At 40.8% G+C, this 20891-nt stretch overlaps 1 protein-coding gene across 4 annotated transcripts in view; it reads right to left on the bottom strand.

Annotated features, from left to right (window-relative positions):
* The window catches only part of NAALADL2 (N-acetylated alpha-linked acidic dipeptidase like 2), a 477589-nt gene that overhangs the window by 264548 nt on the left and 192150 nt on the right, over window positions 1–20891 (bottom strand). For all 4 annotated transcript variants that reach the window (XM_063339333.1, XM_063339332.1, XM_063339330.1 and 1 more), the window contains one exon: window positions 8140–8641. In XM_063339333.1, the coding sequence (XP_063195403.1) occupies window positions 8140–8633 (494 nt within the window). In that variant the 5' untranslated portion in view covers window positions 8634–8641. The remainder of the gene's footprint in view (window positions 1–8139; window positions 8642–20891) is intronic.

Below are 20891 nucleotides of genomic sequence, written 5' to 3'. Positions count from 1 at the left end.
TCAGGTGAAGTCAAGCACAGGGCCTACCGCTCACCAAAAGTTTTTTAAAAGGTATGGAATTTTAAAACTCCTTAGATGTTTCACCATCTGTTCCAGTTTGACATGTTGAAACAGAAACAATCCCCTGAAAACTTGCGCTTTCCCAACAGCATGAATAGGCAAAGGGTAGAGGGAGATGTCCCAGGGGCAGCCCAGCAAATGGGAACATTCAAGGTATGATCACGTCCCTCTGCGATCCCTGCATTAGTCCAAGCAGGCAGGAGCGAGGTATGCTAGACCTTCAAAAAAGCAAATTACTCCCTCACCCAAGCTGGCACAGCTCCTTTCATCATCTTTTATGAAAAGTAGTACTCGTCACCACTCAGAACTGCTGTTCTAATTGGGACTAAATTGCCCCACACTTTTCAGCAATCACAGTAAAGAGGTAGATTGAGAGAGGCTGATGGTTGGACTAGATGATCTGAAAGATCCCTTCCAACCTAGGCAATTCTATGACTCTATAATGGCCATGGAAATTGGTTCTCTCTCTAAACCCTAACGACACTTGTGCTACGATGACTTCGAGGCAATTTCGGCGAGGTAACCTTTAATTTGAAAATAAGGAAGATTATGCAATCCAAAAATAAGAGGTCACAGGAAAATTCATTTTTACTCTATAGCCTATCATAAACTAGTGTTGACTTTCTTAGAAAATGTGAGGCGCTGCACTAACACGCAGATGTGCAGGAAAGCACCCCGATGGGAGAAGTTCAGGTGTCAGGTCCTGTTCCACCTAATGCAGAACCGGACTGTGACCTTCCGTCCCCTGTGTCCCATGGAACCTCTCAACAGTGCTGAGCTGTCCCCACGTTCCCCTCCCAAATCTCAACCCTGAGCCTGGGAATGTTGCCTTCAAACAGACACTGTACCACAAAACAGGTGGATATATGAAATAAATAAATAAATAAATTTTAAAAAAAGAATCGTCTTCAAAAATGCCCAATTAGCTTATCTATACATTTTGCTGTTCCTCAAAATACACTTTCTGGAATGATACATTTATAAGAAAATACTCAAAACCCTCATTCTCAGTGTTCACACCGATGACCTGGGATGTCCACGCAGGACATCACAAACAAGACACAAATCCTTCTGCTTCTCTTCTTTTGAGAGAAGGTCTCAAAGGTTTGGCAAGCTTGCTTTTATTTTCTTACATCTCATAGACAAAATAAAATATTTTTGTCTTTGAAGAGTTTCTTAATCGATAAATTGGCCCAATTGTGATCTTCTTTCTATTTTCCCTAGTACAAAACTGTATGCTCTTTTTGAGAAAAGAAAAAGACAGAAGCCATTCATGTGGGCTGCGTCAGATAAGGAAATTTATCAAGGGAATCATTGCTTATTATGCTGATGTGAATACACAGCTTACTGGATCTAATTCATTACTATATCACACTGGTGTATTGCTTAGAAAAATTATTTTAAGGCAACACTGTGTACTTCATTTACAAAGGACATGGTATATAACACACACACGAACAAAAAAATCAGACTTTACTGTAAATGATTTCCCAAATCAAACATGTAAAAATCAATATATTTTTATGGTTACCATTAAAAAAATCAACTGAAAGGAAAAATTGTTCTCAGTGAACCACATGGTGGACTTGAAACGTGAAACACGTCCTTATAATGGTAAGTAAAGCATAAGCTAAGATGTTTCTTCAAAAAGGAAGAGGATTTTCATAAGCATATGCTGTAACTGACCCTAACAGGAACAAACTTACACCTCCTTGTCAAGCATTATATCAACTTAATTCTTTCTTCTACAGAAAAAAAAAAAAAAAGAGTGCGCTATGTTTGGCATATTTAAAAAAAGAAAAAAGAGGCAAACTGAATGAAACCAAAGAAAACTATAAAAACCGCAAGCCTTTCTATTAACACCTCCGAAGTACAGATATAACCTATTTTTTTGGTTTAAAAAAAAATAAAATATGTATTTGACATAAGTGGGTATCTGGAGCCTAAATTTATCGAGCCACTGTTCCACAGACACTGCTCGGGTCACGCGGGCCATCTTTCTTCCACAAAAGACACCTCCCCGTGTTCTCAGAGCCATTCTGCGCTAGGGAGGCAGCAGGAGGATAAGGGGGAACCTTTCACTTGTTTGACATTACTCTTATCTCCTTTCAAAAGGGGCTTTGAACTTATAAATAGACATTGAAAATTATCATGTGAATAAAGAGAATCCCAAGTGATTACCCAGAGTGTGGGAATGAAACAAACCTACAGAGCTTGCTTAGCTCCTGCTTACCCAGGGAAGTGCCAACATCCATTTCTAAAGATGTAGTGGGCAGGACTTCAGACTCAGTCGAACTATATTCAACACTTGCATTTTCTGTGGCAACACAATAAACATCTGAGATTGATACAGAGGAGGGAACAGGACGAGTTCCCACAGAGACTTCCTTTATGCAATGCATTTTTCAGCTGTTGGCATGACAAAAAACAGAATTTGCTCGTGTACAGAGGACACAAAGAGCAGTAGTGAGCAGTGGTCTAGGCCAGCAGACTGCTGCCATCGGCCATATAGAGGTCAGTATGTAGCTATTAATTAACAGAGGACGTTAACAAGAGTAGGGACAAAACAGGTCTTTCCTAAGAGAGGCAGTCACCAGAGCTCTCCTTTCTCTCCTCGTACCCTTCCTTTGGAACAAGAGGCTCTGCTCCTGCCCTGATTTCTCACTCCTGGGACAGCAAAGTCCATTTTGCCAAGCAGCAGCCTGTAAATTTAATCCAGTCCAAATCTCTGGAACCAAAATCTTCCAAGAAGTTCCAAAGGGGCTCTCTTTGCTTGCTAGGTCTGTGTTTCACAGGCTTGACCCAACAAAAAGGTGTGAAGCTGCAGGTTTTTAAGGATACTGATTATAACTGATCAGGAACAAGCAACACTTGGGTCTGGAAGTTTCTCACTTTCAGAAAAAACAAGTCCTTTTCGCACTGCGTAGGCACTTTTCTTTCTTTGGCCACAACCGCACAGGAGAGCAGTTGCTGTCTACTCCCCCAAAGCCCTTTGAAGAATTAAGCTTAAGTTATGGATGGCACCAGGCACCAGTGACAAATCAATTCTTGCCAGAGATGGATTTGTGAGCTTCTGCAGGTGATATTACCAGCTGGAAGGAGGAACAGATATGCCTCCAAAGGACAGTTAGTTACAACGAGATGTATTACAAAGGGATTTAAACCTCCCTATAGCTTGAAGGGGTGAAAAACCGATAGCGAAGAAAGCATTTGAGTGAGAATATACAGGATGAAAAGCAGAGCTGAAATGTAGGAGCTGCTCCACAGACTGGATGAAGAGCAAAGCAAAGACTCGTCTGTCTGTGGCTCCTCAGTCTTAATCATGGAGAAATGCATCCAAGAGGACCGTGAATCTGACAGTAACCAAGACATACTGTGTAATTCCTTTCACCAACCGTACAGGAGTATTAGAATTTTAAAAATAGCATTTGAGAGAATTAACTATTCTGATAAATAAGGCATAGCTAGAATTACCATCGACATCAACGCAACTGTCCATTTTTCATTACACTTACTATTCAACATGAATCTTTGTTTAGCAGTTTAATTTACAGAAGTCAACCTCAAAATTTTAAAATAAATATGATGGCCCCAAGTTCTCAAAACAAATTAGGACTGTTTAATTTTTACATGGTTTTGGAAAGGCAAAATTGAAATAATTTCATATAAAATAAAATAAAAATACCACCTTTCAAATTTCCCCTATTGAAATGCTCTGCACTGTTAAACATGCAACACAATGTATTTTCTTCAAGAAAAAGATGACAAATTGGAGAGCAGTAGTTATTACAATATTATAGGTCTTTAAAGAGACTGTATTTTTGCTACTTTTTGTGCTTTCATTACCTTGTCCCTTTAGATTTTGTTAACAATATTCAACTCAAACCTTAACTGAAAACACCTGAAGTTCATTTTGCACAAAACTCAACTGTTTACTATTCGAAAATATAAAAGCTTAGCGACATATATGATGACCAAAACCTTGGCAGTTGGTGACAGTAACCTCGAAGTCAGTGACAATGCTCCCTCTAACTCCAGACCAGCGCGTCTCAGATTTTTTCCCTTGTCGTGTCCTGAAGGTACAGCAAGAAAAAAATCAGCCAGGAGGCAGAGGGAACACTACACAGCACAAACGGCACACTCGTCTTTCTTTTGGGGAAGAAAAAAAAAAAAAATATTCTACTTATTGCATAGCTAACCTGCATCTAGCAGATGCACAACACCAGGATGAAGATACACAACTTTAGCACCTCACTTCTTATATACAGCAAAAAGTAAAAAACAGCTGAATTTTCAAATGCACTTAAAGTGATTTTAGAAAATTGAATACCATTTTAAGAAGTAGCTTAAAAACCATCAGTTTTCATTGACTATTGGGCTCGTTTACTTTTGAGAGTTCAACAGTGTGCTTAGCAAAATTGTTGGGTGTTTCTGTATTTTTGAAAGTCTACCTCTTATGACTTTAAGCATTTATTACAAACTTTAGAGACCTACACATCTAAATGCATTCATCACGTTTGAAAACAGGACTTTTCCTATTCTAACAATTATATTGCAGAGCCGCGGACACATTCCACAGGGAGCAAGACCGCGGACTCCAAGCACAGGTGACTTCTCTCCAGCTATGCCCTCGACACGCTCGCTCTAAAAGGGCTCCGAGAACTCAGTCTTGCCGTGGAGTCTCAACCTCGCTGTCCCAGAAGATAGCCTACTTCCAGCCTATAAATTTTACCAGCTTTGTCCATCTGTGTTGCTCCGGTACATTCTGCTGGTTACGGATATAATTTTAAACAGTGCCTGAGGTATTCTGTATCTCAACTTCCACCTGGTCTCTTTTGGATGTGGGATTTACGCCCTTTTTATGTTCACCCTGAAGGCTTGTGGGAGCTAAGTTACACCAGACTTGAACTAAAACCTTTCCATTTATCTTCCAAGAGAAAACTGAAGAGAAGTCATATTCATGGCACAGACAGAATACTACTAGATTCCTATCAGCTCAGTGATGTTTGCAGAATTCTGTCTTTTTTTTTTACCAGTTCTGACTCTGCCCGTACTACGGAGCAGGTTGCTTCTCTAATGAATATTTAGATGAGAAAATTTAGCATTCACACTCCTAAAAATGTAAGATTTACTGATTGAATACTATTAACAATATTTGTCCTAATTTTTGCCAGCACGTAAAACACCAAGTGCAGGGTAAGGAAAACTCTTCATGTTTTTTGTGGTGACAGCTTTCCCCCTTTCTCAGGCACCTCTGACAACCTAAGTCCTCTTGAAATCTCTGAAACATCAGGAGAAAACCAATTTCTGCTTTTTATTGTCAACACTATAAGCACTTCCCTACAGAGGGTGGGGGTTCAAAAAGGCTTACAGAGATAATCTTTACTTAGGCTTTATCATTAATTAGGCAACTTGGACAAGGCCAGTAATTACAACCATGCTAAACTGTACTGAGTTTCTGTAGCATTGATGTTTTATGGGAAGCAAGCTGCCAAGTTGAAGGAATAAAAGCCAACGTTGACTTGTCTTACCTACTGACTCCTAGTACATCTACTGTGAAAAATGTGTAGCGTGGACCTGGCTGGTGTAGATGGCCAGTAAAGGACCGACGGAAGACCAACACACGAGCTCCTACCAAGAGCCTCCACTGGAGAAGGTGGACAGGAACGCCTGCATCTCCCATTTCAGCAAACCGTGCAGACAAACTGCTGTTATCCTACATGATTCTCCATTCCTAACACAGACTGGCAGAGAGGCTTCCTTCAACTCGCACAGAATCCAGTCCGAATCCCAGCAAAATCAACTCAAGTTTCCCTGTGCACTTCCACAGCCTCTTTAGAAGCCCAGAGGGTCCCAACCCTCAAAGCTTTGTCTGCCTGAGCAGATTTCATCCCAATAGGGAGTTCCCACCCCAGACCCCCAAGCACGTTAAGGTGATGTCTGCTTGCGCGATATGACTGGCCCTGCTGTGTCTTTTATACGTTTGTCTTCTAAGTCCTTTACCAGAACTGTTAGCAAAATCCCTTAGCATTATTGAGCCTGATCTAAGTAGTAAACGAAGAAAATTAAATTAACGTCATTCTCAGTAACATTTAGAAATTGCAAGCTAAGCAGCTGCCACTTACTCATAGTAACTCAAAGTATATTATATTGAAAGAAGTCTTACAATAGCAAATATTGATTTTGTCAGGTTTGGGCTTTTTTTTTTTCCCCAAGCAACATATGTTGCGTGTTCTATATTTGTGAGGCTACATAGACACGGGTTTCATTGCGGCGGCTCTGACTCTTGCCAAACAGATGTTGAGGGAAAGCAACTCAACACAAGATGAGATAAAAGCTGTCTCAGATCAAAATGTTGGGTTAAGAAAAACCTTGTGGGTAATGCAGTATACTAAAAGCACTGATTATATATTAATATACAGAATTGATAGGTAGATGAATTAATACTTGATTACATTTGTTGAAATCATGCTATTAGGTAGAAAAAAAATTACCAAGTTAACCAAATGCTAAGAATTATGTTAATTAAAGGATAGCAACTACGTAAGATTTTTAAGTTACAAAAGTATTCATGTAATTCCTTTTACCTGAAGTCCAGATTCTCACCAATATCTGAATAGCTAGCTGAAATACTTTGTGAAGTGATGAAGAGTTTGAAGAGGGATGTTTTTAAACCACTCTTTGAAATAATAAAATGGCAAATGATTCCCAGTCCCTGAACACAAAGAATTGGAGAATTATCCTGAGACTGACAGAGTTCTCCACAATTTGCTGTAATTTGTGTAATACCCAATCAGTAGGGCCTAGTTTATTCCAATACTTTGTTCATGACTAAGCCTAACGACAGAATTTGGTTCAATTTACTATCTGAGAAGACAAAGAGGTTAATTTTTTACCAGAGCCAACATTTTTCATCACCTATACCCTTTCCCACTATGAAAAAAATCAGATTTGTATATAGTAGTGTCAATTCTGCGCATGAAAACTGACATTAAAACCTTCATACATACTTTTTCCCTTGAATTTAGTAACAGTATTGGCTCAAAACATGGTACTAACAACTTCAGGATTTTAGGTTTGCTTTAGCAAATATAATAAAAGACAAATTATGATAGAAGACTCCTGTGGTTACTTTCAATGTGTTTCTGATTTACTCAAGAACAACTCTTTGGATGTCCATGACAACAATCCTTTCCAACCTCAGGTAGCGTATGTAAGTTCTGCTGCTACTGAACAGCTACGGTTCAAAAAAAATCTGCATTGCGTTTCCTTTACCATAAAAAGGAACTTGCAGTTCCAGAAGCCAGAAACAAGCTCATCTGCCCGTCCCATATAGAAATAACTTTCAAAAGTTGGCAGGAAAACCTAGTTTCTTCCACATTCACTGCTACAGAAAAGTGATTATACTCCGACACAAATGTGTTATAGAAACTTTCAAAGCAGTGAAAAAATTCCACATGGATAAAAAAACAAAAGGCAGACCAAAAACCAAACCCAGACAGTAGATATTTTAGAACATCTTATAGTCATAAAACAGGTACTAAAGAGAAAAAAAAAAATAAAAAAATCACAGTCTTTCAGAGATCAATTTTTCCCCTCCTAAACCCACCCATGCAGACTAAAGGTTTACTTCACCGTGTAGATTGAAAAACAAAAGCCAGGATTCATTTATTTGCAAGACACTACATGGGGATTTCTTAAAGTACCAAATATTACAAAACACCATCTAAAATCCTGCTTTTTGACATAGTTACTTGACAATCAACTGAGTCTAGGACAGCTTGTCTATTGTCTATATTTCTATTCACTTTGAATTATCTATGTTTTTTGATCCATGTACATTAAAGATAATTTTAATATATTTAGCTACAGTGTTATCAGAGCAAAAAATCAAACTTCACATTGCTAAAAATTACTGTAGTTTTGTATAGGTTTATGAAAGCTTCCCAAGCGTTATGAGAAAACTGAACATGAAGATAAAGTCAAGGTTTGCAAATAAGATTCCACATAAAAAAAACCCCACAAGAAGTCTTAAAATTGGCACTCTGCATTTAGACAAAAACGTGTGAAGGTACATACCTGTAAATCCGTTGAATATTTTCAGCTTTGATTTCCTTGAGAATTTCATGGTAGATATGAAGGTTATTTGGTTCTTGAGACGTTGGGAGAGAAGGGCATTTCTTGCGTGCATAATATCCTATCACAATTCCAAAAATAAATAAAATCAAAGCAGTGCAAAATACTTTCAGTATCCGAAAAAAATTGCAGCGGTTGCTCTTTGGTGCTTGTCTCGTATAGTGTGAGATGTAGTCGGGGTCTTCCTGAAGCCGCTGGAATCTTCCCTTTGGAGAAGATGATGGCTGGATGGGCTCGAGATCAAGGTCGGGGCTCTGCGAGTTTCCCAGGTGATGCTGGACCGCACCGCCCAGTCGGAAATGGTCAAAGCCAGGCTCCTCCAGCTCTTTTTCCATGTCCCATTCCAGTTCCAGCGCTGTGGCTTGGAGCTCATCGTTGTCAAGGTACGGAGAGTGCCCCTGTGCTCTCTGGTCTGCATTCACTTTGTGATAAGCCATCTTTTTATCTATTAAAACAAAATTTAAAAAAATAATAAATAAATGTTTGTTTCCTTATGTCTACATAAATAAATTATTTATTCTTTGCAAACCTGGGAGAACCAAACATGTCTAATAAAAAGCAAAAACTGGGTTCTCACTATTTCTCTCTGTTTCCATCGTTCTGTCTTCTTTTATAGGATGAGCAGTTTCATGAACATCGTCAGAGCGGAAAGAAGATATTTATAAAGGATTACAACATATTGTAAGAATATGAATAAAGGGGATTTTTCAACTGACAATGGCAAAACACAAAAGTTACCCTATTATTTTGTCAGTCCCCCAGATAATATTAAAAAATTGAGCAAAGGCACAGAGTTTCCAAAACAATTATTTGCTACCTGAAAGTAATTTTAAAGCTTAACAACTGTGTGTATCAATTTCATTTCACACACCATACAAAATAATGCTGTTAAAATAATGCTGTTAAAATAAAGTTGAAAAAGTAGAAATAATATAGCTTGCCTGATCTGATTCTAAACACAAGGAAAAGATAAGTTAAAAAGGAAATTTCAGGGTGACACTGTACTTACACATCAATAAAAGGCCTCCATTTAGATGGAACATTCTATTATTTAGAGGTATTTTAAATGCATAGTTCCTGAATGACTGATGAATTTACTTAGAAATTGTCCCAGCTGCTTTGCTCCACTTATTTTTGCCATTTTAATGAATCAAAAGCACTGCCAGGTAAGTATTTATATCAAAATCATTCCTTTAACAGCAAGGCGTATCTGCGGCGCTTCTAGATAGTTCTATGGAAGTATGAGCCCTCTAAAGGGAACTCTGACCTCCAGTACAAACATTCAAAGTCAATTTTCAACAAATCATTTTTAACAGACTGCAACAATAGGGTGCCATTTCCCTCCATACCTTGACAATAGCTACTCCATCACATAAGCATCTGTAATTTAGGGCTTTTCAAACATCAGACTCGCTCATCAATTAGAATAAAATGAAGATGAAGCTATGAAACCTCTCGCAGTGATGGATATCAGACTGACACCTACAACACTACATTATCCCTCCAGTTTTACATCTTAAGGCGTTTTCTTTCTCTCAGACTTACTTCCAGATAACATTATTGAGGGCACATAATAGATGAACCTACTCTAATGGCAAAGTAGAATTTAGCTTTTTGAAGCTCTCTTCAGAGAGAGCAAAACGTTAGAAAGCACTGATATAATGAAACAGCCTATTGTCCACTGACAGACTGTCTTCCTCTATATGATACCAATTTTCAGGTCCTATTTCCTTGTACAGCCGTATAAATATCCCTTGCCCATAACTGTCAGGCAGTCTAGGAACAGTCAAGAGAGCCCGTAACTTGAGGTACGCGTTTCGAGTGTAGCTATTGCATATACTTTGCAAATCAATGCTCTGCCCATAGGGCAGATTTTTCCATATGGAGTAGAAGCAACGGAGTTTAGAGTGAGCTAAACTAAAGCACCTCCAATTAGTGAGAAAAGCTGCCCTCAGGTTTGTGAAGGTCCCTCTGGAGTGTAGCTCTACAATCCGGCAGGTCAACCTCTTCCCCCACCCCCCACAGCTGGGCATCACCATGAGATTTCTCAAGGGAGCTCACTGCCTCCTCAACCAGGTTGTTAAGGAAGATGTTTAGTAGTATCGGCCCCAGAACCGATCCCCGGTGCACTAAGCTTCTTACCAAGCACCAACTGGACATCAAGTGATTTATTAATACTCTTTGGAAAGTTGAGCTAAACAATTTTCAAACTATTTATCTGCCCTTTTCACCCTGTCTCCTCCTGTTCTGTGGGTGGAGGGATTAATTTGCAAAACATCAGTGATGGAGGTCACAAGTAGATAATAACAATTGCCCAATAACCTCACCTTTCCAAGTCCATTTCATACTGCTTTTTAATAGAAATTAATTTAAAGGCGAGTGTTTTGTCCTTTAAGGACAAAATAAATCATTACTGTATTCCATAAATACATAATTTTGACTCAAGAATTACTAGTCATACAAACAGCTTTAGCTAAATAAATAAACCCTTAACTGATTACTACAAATATTACGCATAGAAAAGGCATTAAGGCAGTTTTTCAGATGCAGCTGCATGGCAAATGTTAATCTTGCTGCGCTTATAAATGGTGACCACTGCATATTCACAGTAATTAAGCTTTCTCTGTATTTATGACATTTTAAAAGTGTATGTTATTGTTCAATGGAGTGTATTAATAAAGGTCATTTAAATCTACACATAAGCATATAATAAAAAATCTCATGAAATTTCTTTAAATGGTTGTTAATGCAGATGAGAAGTAACCACACTCCACAGCTTAGTATCTCTGCAATTCAATTTTCATACAAAGCACCAAAACCAGTTACCTTACTCCAGGAAAAAAAACCCAAACAACTGAATGAACTAAAATAAAAATCAATATTCAATTCAGTTTTATATTCGAGACCCATCTTTGGTGTATGGGATCCTCTTAGCAACACACGTGCTTTAGTTAAAGAACGGAAAGAATGCAAGAGTAACCCCATTTAACGTCTTCACTTTTTCTACTACTATTGCTAAATTCGTTATTTGAGTGTAAGGACACAGCACGACTTATTCAAGTATCTGAGATTAGGGCCCGCAGTGTATTTAACTATGCCGTCACCGATTTTAGAAGGGCATCTCCTGATTCTCAAGGCACAAATCATTTGTGCCACATAATCTATATCACCAGTTCTATATTTAGTATTTGGATGGTTAAGGAAGTAGAAGTGACTTAAAGATTATGTATTAAATGTATTTTAGGTAGGAATTAGAAAGATAAAGAAAACACCACACAGAGAATAACAAAAAAAATAGAAAATAGAACTACGGATAAACCATGAAGTCAAGAAAAATCACTATGATACTCTAGTTCAGTCTTCTCTATAAGACAGACCATAAAATGAACATATTTTTGAAAGACACTTTTGAAAACTTCAGGAGATAGGAAATCCATTCCATCTGCCAGCAAGCTGCTTCAACATTTAATTGTTGTTAAATACATGTTTTATTATAAAGATAAAAGAGCAACTGCGAAGTGCCAGAAGTCTGAATGCGCACCGAGTGAGCTTTAAACCCATCCTGTAGGGACAGCAAAGGGGATCATAAACTCTGGAATACTGGACAGAACCAAGCATAAGACCAATAAAGTTGATGTGCATTTCTATACTTGTGGAGAGAACATTTGTAGAGAGGTAGCAAATTAACGCTAAATGTCCTTTCAATTAACTGTACACCAGAAATCAGGAAAGTCAGCTTTATCAGATCATTATTGCTTTAACGAGCCCATTTCAAAACTATCTACCTATTCTTTGATCTTAAAAATAACGCATTTACATCCCGATAGGTACACCTTGTTAGGAAACAACCAGAAACGCTTTTTGTGATAGCTTTCCTGATTCAATCCCTTATCGATGAAGCCTCTGAAAACTATATAAAACAGACCACATGAAAGGTGTTACATCTGTATCTGTGCCACTCTCTAATACCTCCCCAACAGCTTATACAAACATTTTAGGAAACTAACAAGGAAAGACCAATACGAATATATTACAGTAAATTCTTTGTGACCAGTGCTGTAGTTATTTAATCCAGTTCCTAAATAGCAGAGACAATTAGCAGGCTCATTCACAGCAGGAAGAGTGGCAAGCGTTCACATGCTGCCCATAGCAAATGCCTTCTTGGGCCATTTAGTCTTCATTACTGAAAAGGCACCACGCTCTACCCAGGAACTGTACTAAAGGCATTGCGGCTTCTTTGTGTAGTCACAAAACCAGAAATCCAGGCTTGTTGGCTAATCTCATTTTAAAGGTTCTTTCACTTTGATTTTCTTCTGGTATCCTCTATACAGAGGGTGTTTGCTTTAAGTCCTTGTAATCTTTTTGCCCCTAGGCAAACCCCCAAAGCAGATGTAATGTCACCTCTTTGAAGGGCAAATAGCTGCACTTATTGCGGAAATCAACACCCACCACACATACAAGGCTTTAAAGTGTATATGAAAACAGTTTAGTACTTTGTTAAATAAGATGATGCCAAGTTTCACGCCTAGACAAATTTCTTTGGAGTTATAAATCCCCGACAAAAGTTGTTTGCAGAAGAGATTATGATGCCCTTGTCAACAGCAACATTACACTACACTGTAATTAAAAAATAATCTGATATTTCCATCATCGCTTCCTTTATTTTCTGCAGTAATGATTTCTCCCTTCCCTCGTGTTTGGGATATGGGCCGGGCAACCAGTGCAGCTGTAGTAGGACAACTAAGTTCCTTGTCACTCTGTACAACCACTGTATGAAACCATATGAACAAAACAGTTGTTCACATTCACACCCAGTGCCGCCCCCTGCCCTGGGCAGGGACACCTCCCACCAGCCCAGGTTGCTCCAAGCCCCGTCCAACCTGGCCTTGAACCCCTCCAGGGATGGGGCAGCCACAGCTTCTCTGGGCAACCTGGGCCAGGGGCTCACCGCCCTCACAGCAAAGAATTTCTTCCTAATAACTAATCCAATCTCCCCTCTTCCAGTTTAAAATTGTTACACCTGGTCCTATCACTACTCTCCCTGAAAAGAGTCCCTCCCCAGATTTCCTGTAGCCCCTTTAGGTACTGGAAGGCTGCAATAAGGTCTCTATTTTATTATATCAGGAATGGCCGTGTGGACCAGGATACCATTAACACAAAGGTTGACTACCTGACAAGAACAGGGTCTATAATCCACCTTGATTGATAAGACTTGCAAACAGTGATGGCCAGTTGGAAGGAAGAGTTAACTTGCCTGTCAAAGCAGTGATCAAATGCGTCAGCCGCTGGAGCTAGAATATCCTGGGCCATCCAGGCGCACAGGGGGACACACAGATGTATTTGCCTACTGCCTTTTCAGAACCTCTAAGTCCTGGGGCCGAGGGAAAGAAGAATTGTTAGGCAGCTCCTTGTCACCCAGCAGACAGCTATCACATAGAGATGAGGCAGACTCAGCTGGTCTCTAATGTGCTGGGCATGTATTGCTAACACAGATCTTTTCCATCCTCAGACATGTTTAGTTTGCAAGTACCTATTTGCCTGACACAGAACTCAGAAATATTTACTGAACTTCTAGTAGCTAACAGCATCTGTGATACGTACATAGCCTACCTAAGAGGTTTATTAAAACTGCAGTGTAATCAGATCAGTATAAATGGCTCTGTTAGGAAGCCTGTGCATTTCTTGTGGTACTTGCTGCATTGCTGCCTTTGCTTTGCTTCTGTTTTCCCTCAGAATGGCTTTTCCCTCCAGATCAGTTTTCTAGCTGCTCACTCCTTACCACACTCATTTGCAAACATCAGAACAACTGTCTCAAACAAGGAGGGAGAAGCCCAACCCCCCGCCATACACACACCAGTTCCTTAGTCCACGAATTAATCACTCATCCTTCCTTTGGGCTCCACACTCAGGCCCCGCTGTTCTCCTGGGGGAGGGCACTGGACACGATTGCCGTGTTTCTAAAAGCAAAAAAGCGGATGGAGAAACAGGACTCTGAGCACCAGGAGGGATGTGTCGTGTATGTGCGTCTACCCACTGCTCTTAAACAAGGTGCAAGGGGAAGAAATGACGCCCTACGCCTTTGCTCACTTGCGCTAGGCCGCAGCCCCACCGCCGGCCCTCTCCTGCCCCAACCTCCTCCCCACACCTCTGCCTGAGCTCCCGGCCATCCCCGTCCCGCCGGGCCCTGCTCCTCCACAGCAGCCCTGTCCTCCCCAGCCCTGCCCAAAGCCCCCCGCTCCTCCTGTCCCTGCAGCTGGAGCTGCTACCCAGCTCCAGCATCTCCTCCTTGGCTTCCCGGGGAGCCACGAGAGCTGATGGGGTGGGGAAAGCCCAGCTGACACCCAGCGTCCCTCAGTGCTGCGGTTCTTATCCCTGTTTCGGAGACGTTACACACTTACAGCAAACAAAACACATTCAAAAGGGATGCACTTACAAGGAGGAGGAGTAAGTTTCCTGCAAAAGAAGACATTTTAGCCCTGTGTTTCAGGCACGGTCTGGTTTGAACTGCAGCCGCCAGTGCATCCTGGGTGAAGTCCCCCATCGAAGTCCCCGGCCCCCTCAGGCCCAGCGGCACCTGGGGGGGTTAGCAGCAACCCCCCTTCTCGCAGAGCAATCAACCCACTCCAAACTGTCCGTTGAACATCTTAATTTTTCCCTTTTCTCGTTTATCCTCATAACCAACAGCCGGTATGCTAACCTAGTATTCACTTTGCCTACTTTTTTTACAAATTCAAGTTTTCATCAATAATATATTTTTGCATTACATTTCCCCAGACATTATAATTGCCTCTGAAAGAAATAAAACACAAAGCTTTACCAAGACAAAAACTATTATTGGGGCATTTGCATTTAAGCTCATAGTTGAATTTTATGTGAAATAAAATTATTGTAAACGGTGTTTAACTTGAAAATGCTGACAGCGATAGCTGCAATAACAGGCCCTAGCAGTTCTTAAGAAAGTTAATTTTATATGACTCATTTCTGCTTTGGAAATTTTTACGTTGCCAGTCCTTGGTTTGGGCACATTTCGCTTGGATTTTTTTTCAGTATCTTTTTGCTCGGTAATTACAGTCAGGAACGTTTAAATTATTGTAAGAAAGCAAAGTAATTTTAACTTTGAAAATTTGAGAACTGCACGTTTGAAAGCTACTACACTCTAAGGAATTGTGCTAATGGGAGTCTCCTATACTTCAAATGTGCAAACCAACGTTACAAATTATTATGGGATTTCAATCCATGTCTTTTTAGAAAAAAAAAAACAAAACCAAACCCCAGAAGAGTCACTTTTATGGACGAGCTACAACAAGCAGTTAGGATCCAAGATTACCTCGCCTTAGGCTAGTTCAAAGGTAAGATTACGGACACGAGCGAGCCCTGCAATTTCACTCTGTCCCCTGAAGGGATCTGCCCCCTGACAAGGGGACGCAGCAGGCAGCAGACCTGCAAGCATGGGACACGCTCAGGACCTAAGACCACCTTTCAGTAAAAATATAGATTGCAGACAACAAGTTGCACTCAAGTCTCTTCTAAAAGGAAACCAGCTCTTAAGCAACTTGGACACTTTAGGACATGCCATCTCCAAGCAGAATGATCTCAAGTATACAAATCACTACACATGAGACAAAAAAAAAAATAAAATATTGCAAATCTGGTTTTAAAAAGAATGAAGACAAAAGCTTCCTGTATAAAACCTGCATGTGTGACTGATCTGTACACAATTTCTGTTCCCACAACAGAGCTAGGGCTGGCCACAACTGACAGTGGCCTGGAGGAGAGAGGAGAACAGAATGGACTTCATCTGCAAACCCCCTGCTACTCCTGGTGATTCACAAGATAGGATCATAGAATTGGCTAGGTTGGAAAAAACCTGTAAGATCACTGAGTCCAACCATCAACCTAACTCTGACAAAACCACCACTAACCCATGTCCCTCAGCACCACGTCTACCCGTCTCTTAAATACTTCTAGGAATGGTGATTCCACCACTTCCCTGGGCAGCCTGGTCCAAAGCTTAATAATACTTTCAGTGTAAAAATTTTTCCTAATATCCATCCTAACCCTCCCCTGGTGCAACTTGAGGCCATTTCCTCTTGTCCCATCGCCTGTTCCTTGGGAGAAGAGCCCGACCCCCCCTGGCTACCCCCTCCTTTCAGGGAGCTGTAGAGAGCGAGAAGGTCTCCCCTCAGCCTCCTCTTCTCCAGGCTGAACACCCCCAGCTCCCTCAGCCGCTCCTCACAGGACTTGTGCTCCAGACCCCTCACCAGCTCCGTCGCCCTTCTCTGGACACGCTCCAGCCCCTCCATGTCTTTTTTTGTGGTGAGGGGCCCAAAACTGGACACAGCCCTCGAGGTGGGGCCTCACCAGTGTCCAGTACAGGGGGACTATCACTTCCCTAGTCCTGCTCACCACACTGTTCCTGACACAGGCCAGGATGCTGCTGGCCCTCTGGGCCACCTGGGCACACTGCTGGCTCGTATTCCGACAGCAGACGACCAAGACCCCCACGTCCTTTTCTGCCAGGCAGCTCTCCAGCCGCTCTGCCCCAAGCCTGTATCTCTGCATGGGGTTGGTGTCACCCAAGTGCAGGACCCGTCACTTGGCCCTGTTGAACCTCATACCATTGGCCTCGGCCCGTCGATCCAGCCTGCCCAGATCCCTCTGTACAGCCTTCCTACGCTCCAGCGGATGAACGCTCCTGCCCAACCTGGTGTCGTCTGTAAACTCACTGAGGGTCCACTCGATTCCCCTCGTCCAGGTCGTTGATGAAGATGTTAAATAGAACCGGCCCCAGCGCTGAGCCCCCGGGAACACCACTTGCGACCGGTGCGTAAATCAGATGATCTAAGCTGGTTTTCAGACCTTAGGATAAATGCCACAAATTTATCTGGTTATAGAAGACAAATCTTCTTATTATTAAGATTTCACATGGAAATCTGAGATACACAGGACATATGAAGACCTAATATCTCATGTCAAAAGTATTTTTTTTTGACAAAACCACATTTTAAATGATACATTTAAAATACTGGTACACAACAAATAACATGTTTCTGTTTGTCACCGTCCTGTGGTCTTCTAACTCACTGTAGAAAATAGGTCAGTACTTAAAAAAAAAAAGAAAAAATCCTTATTTCAGGGTACATTTTCTAGAAAAAAATTTTTTTCATTTCTTGCTCAGTGGGTTTTTATAGAGTTTTATCAATTTCAACAATGACATGGAGTCCTAAAAATAATATATTATGGAGCTGAAGATGGCAACATTTACAATTTAGCTTTATTGGAATTTTACTATATTTTGATAGATGACAGCTTTAATGATTCTGTGCAGGGTTTATAGCAGAAAACAGAGTAAGGCAGTAACATAATTTTCCGCTTTTTTCAACTATCTGTATCCAAAGAATTCAGAAAACATGCAAGTTTACTTCATAATCACGCCAAATTTATTTTCTGGGTGAACTCGCGAATGTTAAAGCTCAAGTACACAGAGTGATGTTGCCATGGCAACCGCTACTGCAACCCAAGATGGGAACATGTTTATAAAAGCACATTTATATACCCGTATGCACACGCCGAGGCCCACCGATGCTCCAGATTCCTGTCAGAAGGCAATCGAGCTATTCACGCGTTATCAGGTCCCGATTCCGCTCCTGGCGAGGCAAGGGGACATTTGCTGAAGCCGTTAAGCTGCAGCAACCCTGCGTATGATATACACAACTCAAGGTTGTTTCCGCATACTGTGGTCATGAAGCCTTCAAGCCATTACTCCTGTTTCTAGGACCTAAACGAGGCAACCTTAATTTGCCATAAGATGTAACATTAGAAGATTTAGTGCTGCTATAGCTATCGGCAAAGAGTGGAGTAGTAATATGTTTGGTGTCCTTTGACCTTTTTTTCTCTAAATCTCCACTGAAAATAAGCTGTCAAGTTTGAGAAATGTCGGCGTTTGGTCATTTGAGTCTGCCCGGAGGTGTAATTTTGCATGGTGTACAATTCCTGTGAATTTATCACAACATGTTATTTCACACATAGTCAACATGGTGTGACATTCAGCATCCTGAATTCGCCAACGTCTACATGCTGAAATGAGTTTATGATTTCTCTTTAAAAGAAAATCCAAGGTGTGTTAGTTCAGGTCAACAGAGGAATCCTCAGCGGGTTTCTGGGGATAAAAATCAAGAGACACATCCCTGTTTTCCGCTCCTCCGTCTGCATACCTATCTGTTAGGCAGTTCCGCCACTCTTGACGCAGCCTTTCCACATCAGCCAGCATTGAATTCAGTGTGGAAGCATCTTAAATTAAAAACTGATTTGTTCCTTTAGTTGAGTATCACTCTCTCTGCAAACACGCTTAAGACCTGTGATGAAATAAATCTACACGTAAAGCTCTATATATCAGTAATACATGTGGTTTCAGTGGCTTTCCAGGAGTACTGTACACTTTGATGTCAGCCCCTCCGGAATTAAGTCCCAAAAAGCAGCTAGATTTGATGCTGCGTTCAGCCAAGTCCTACCCACCTGTAACCACAGCATTAGGAGAAGAGGCAGAGCTGCTCAGCCTACGGTTTTAGCTTCAGCCCCTCTCTGATGGGCTCCCTATCATCACTTACAGACGTCTCTCTGCCTTGCTGAGATTTATGAAGACGAGGGTATTACATTAAATAAACTAGAAGTCCATTATCCTAAAGACTACCTCAATTCTCAATCGCAGTCTGTTATCGTCATTTTTGACACCTACAAGTTGACAAACTTTCATATACATCAAATTTATCATAGATTGCTATTAGGCTGAACTCTCAGCAGTTCTTATTAATACTGTTAGCCTATATAATGAAGTTATGGCAATAATTTCTTAAGAAGTAAACATAATAATTCTTGACCACGAACAGAGCAGCCTTAGGAGAGGAGCACGATACATACTTCACAATCTAAAATAAACAGATCAGCTGCTTTAGAGGAAAAACTTTTAATAAACCTTCTCGTTCTTTTAGACTAGGCCAGGGTTTGTGCACAGCTGTTAGAGCTTAAATTGTTTACGCTGTAGTCCTTTTTGATTTAGAGACATTAGCAACTGAAGATAAGCAAAGTCTGCATTATGAGAAGAACAAAAAAGACACATTCAAGAAACATGTAGTTTAGTATACTGAGTTAAAGTAGGCTATAAACTATATAACTGATGCTTAGAGGTATTTCAGCACTTCCCATCTAAAGCAGGAATTGTGCATGAACAGAAGGACTGATAGCTTGTGCTAATTCAGCTTTATACCATCAGCTAAACACACGATGATCTTGCAAGACGCTGGATACCCATGTTCAGGTACACGTTCTTGTACGAGACAGCTAGTGGTGTCTGGGAACTTTTCAACACAGTAATATTAATCAGAAAATGACAATCTGCTGACACCAAACCCCTTAAGTAGCAAATGCCATGGAACAGCAGCTGTGGATGACCAGTCACTGAGCACACTTTGCATACCAGCTAATATGTACTATCACTTCCTCTCTCCAATTTCCTTTAAAAAGCAACACTAATCCAAAAATACTCTAAGCGACAGCTCTGGGAGAAGACTAAGCCCTCTCTTCCCTGCTTTCAGCTATAAAACAGAAGAGGATTCATGTCACCATAGAATACATTACATTTCTTAAAAAGATGGAGCGATATGTCAATTACACTAATTCTCTTAATTATGAAAAGTTACACTTGAAAAGGTGACAATTCACAGGAGCACAGAAACGCTGGCTGTCAAGGACCTGTGGGATCACCTGCTCCAATCTCCCACTCAGCGGCACCGCTGCCAAGAACGGATGCAGTCGCCTCGTCCTTAAACCGAGCTCATCAAGCATTCAGTCAGAGCTAAAGGGTTCAATAGGAACACAAACGTATGCCATCTCTCTCCTTTTTTTTTTTTTTCCTGCTGATGATACATCTGTTTCTTAGTAAAAATAATACCAGTATGCAAAACCAAAAAACCTCAAACCTGTAACATAACCAGTTGTTAAAATCCATACAGACATTTCTGCCTAAAGAAAAAACCCAAACCAACAAACAAACCAAAAATACCCACAGAAAAAAAGACGGAAATGGAAAAAGAAATGAAAGACTTAACACACAGGCATAGCAGCCATGGCATGAAAAATTCATTTCCATTAATGAGACGCGGTAGTCCCCAGGCCAGCGCCCCTTGTATGTGAACCATGTTAATCAGATTGTATGAGCATTTGCTGGAACTCCTGGGATCGCAAGCAACTATAGCTATATAGCAAGCATAGCGGATTAGCAGCTTGCTAAAAACTGCTTGACTTGTAACCCTTGAAGCACATGAATGATGCAGATCTCCTGAATCACTGATAAATGAAGCATTTCATTTACATGGCTCACATTTGTTGCAGCCTTTGACTCAATTTGCCTGTCACCAAAATGTGTACAAAATATCCTTCTCCGTGGCATCCGTATGGAAGAAAGTACAGAATAAACAAACAAATAAACGTGGTGTCGATTCAGATTGAGCCACATGTACATCTTGTACAACGCCTTGCTGTTGCTACCCCACATCGCCAAAACCCCTTCAATACCTCCAGCTGAGTTGGAGCAAGAGGAAAAGAGAAGCGTTCCCACCAGGACTCATCGTAGAAGCAGGTCTGGAGATGGAGAACACGTCCATTTCTTGAAAGATCTAAGAAAGCAGCAGGATCTAGAC

Source organism: Chroicocephalus ridibundus, chromosome 6, assembly GCF_963924245.1.
Source record: "Chroicocephalus ridibundus chromosome 6, bChrRid1.1, whole genome shotgun sequence".
In the NCBI taxonomy this organism is placed as follows: Eukaryota; Metazoa; Chordata; class Aves; order Charadriiformes; family Laridae; genus Chroicocephalus; species Chroicocephalus ridibundus.
The sequence above is the reverse complement of the archived record's forward strand: the minus strand, read 5'-3'. Positions and strand labels throughout refer to the sequence as shown.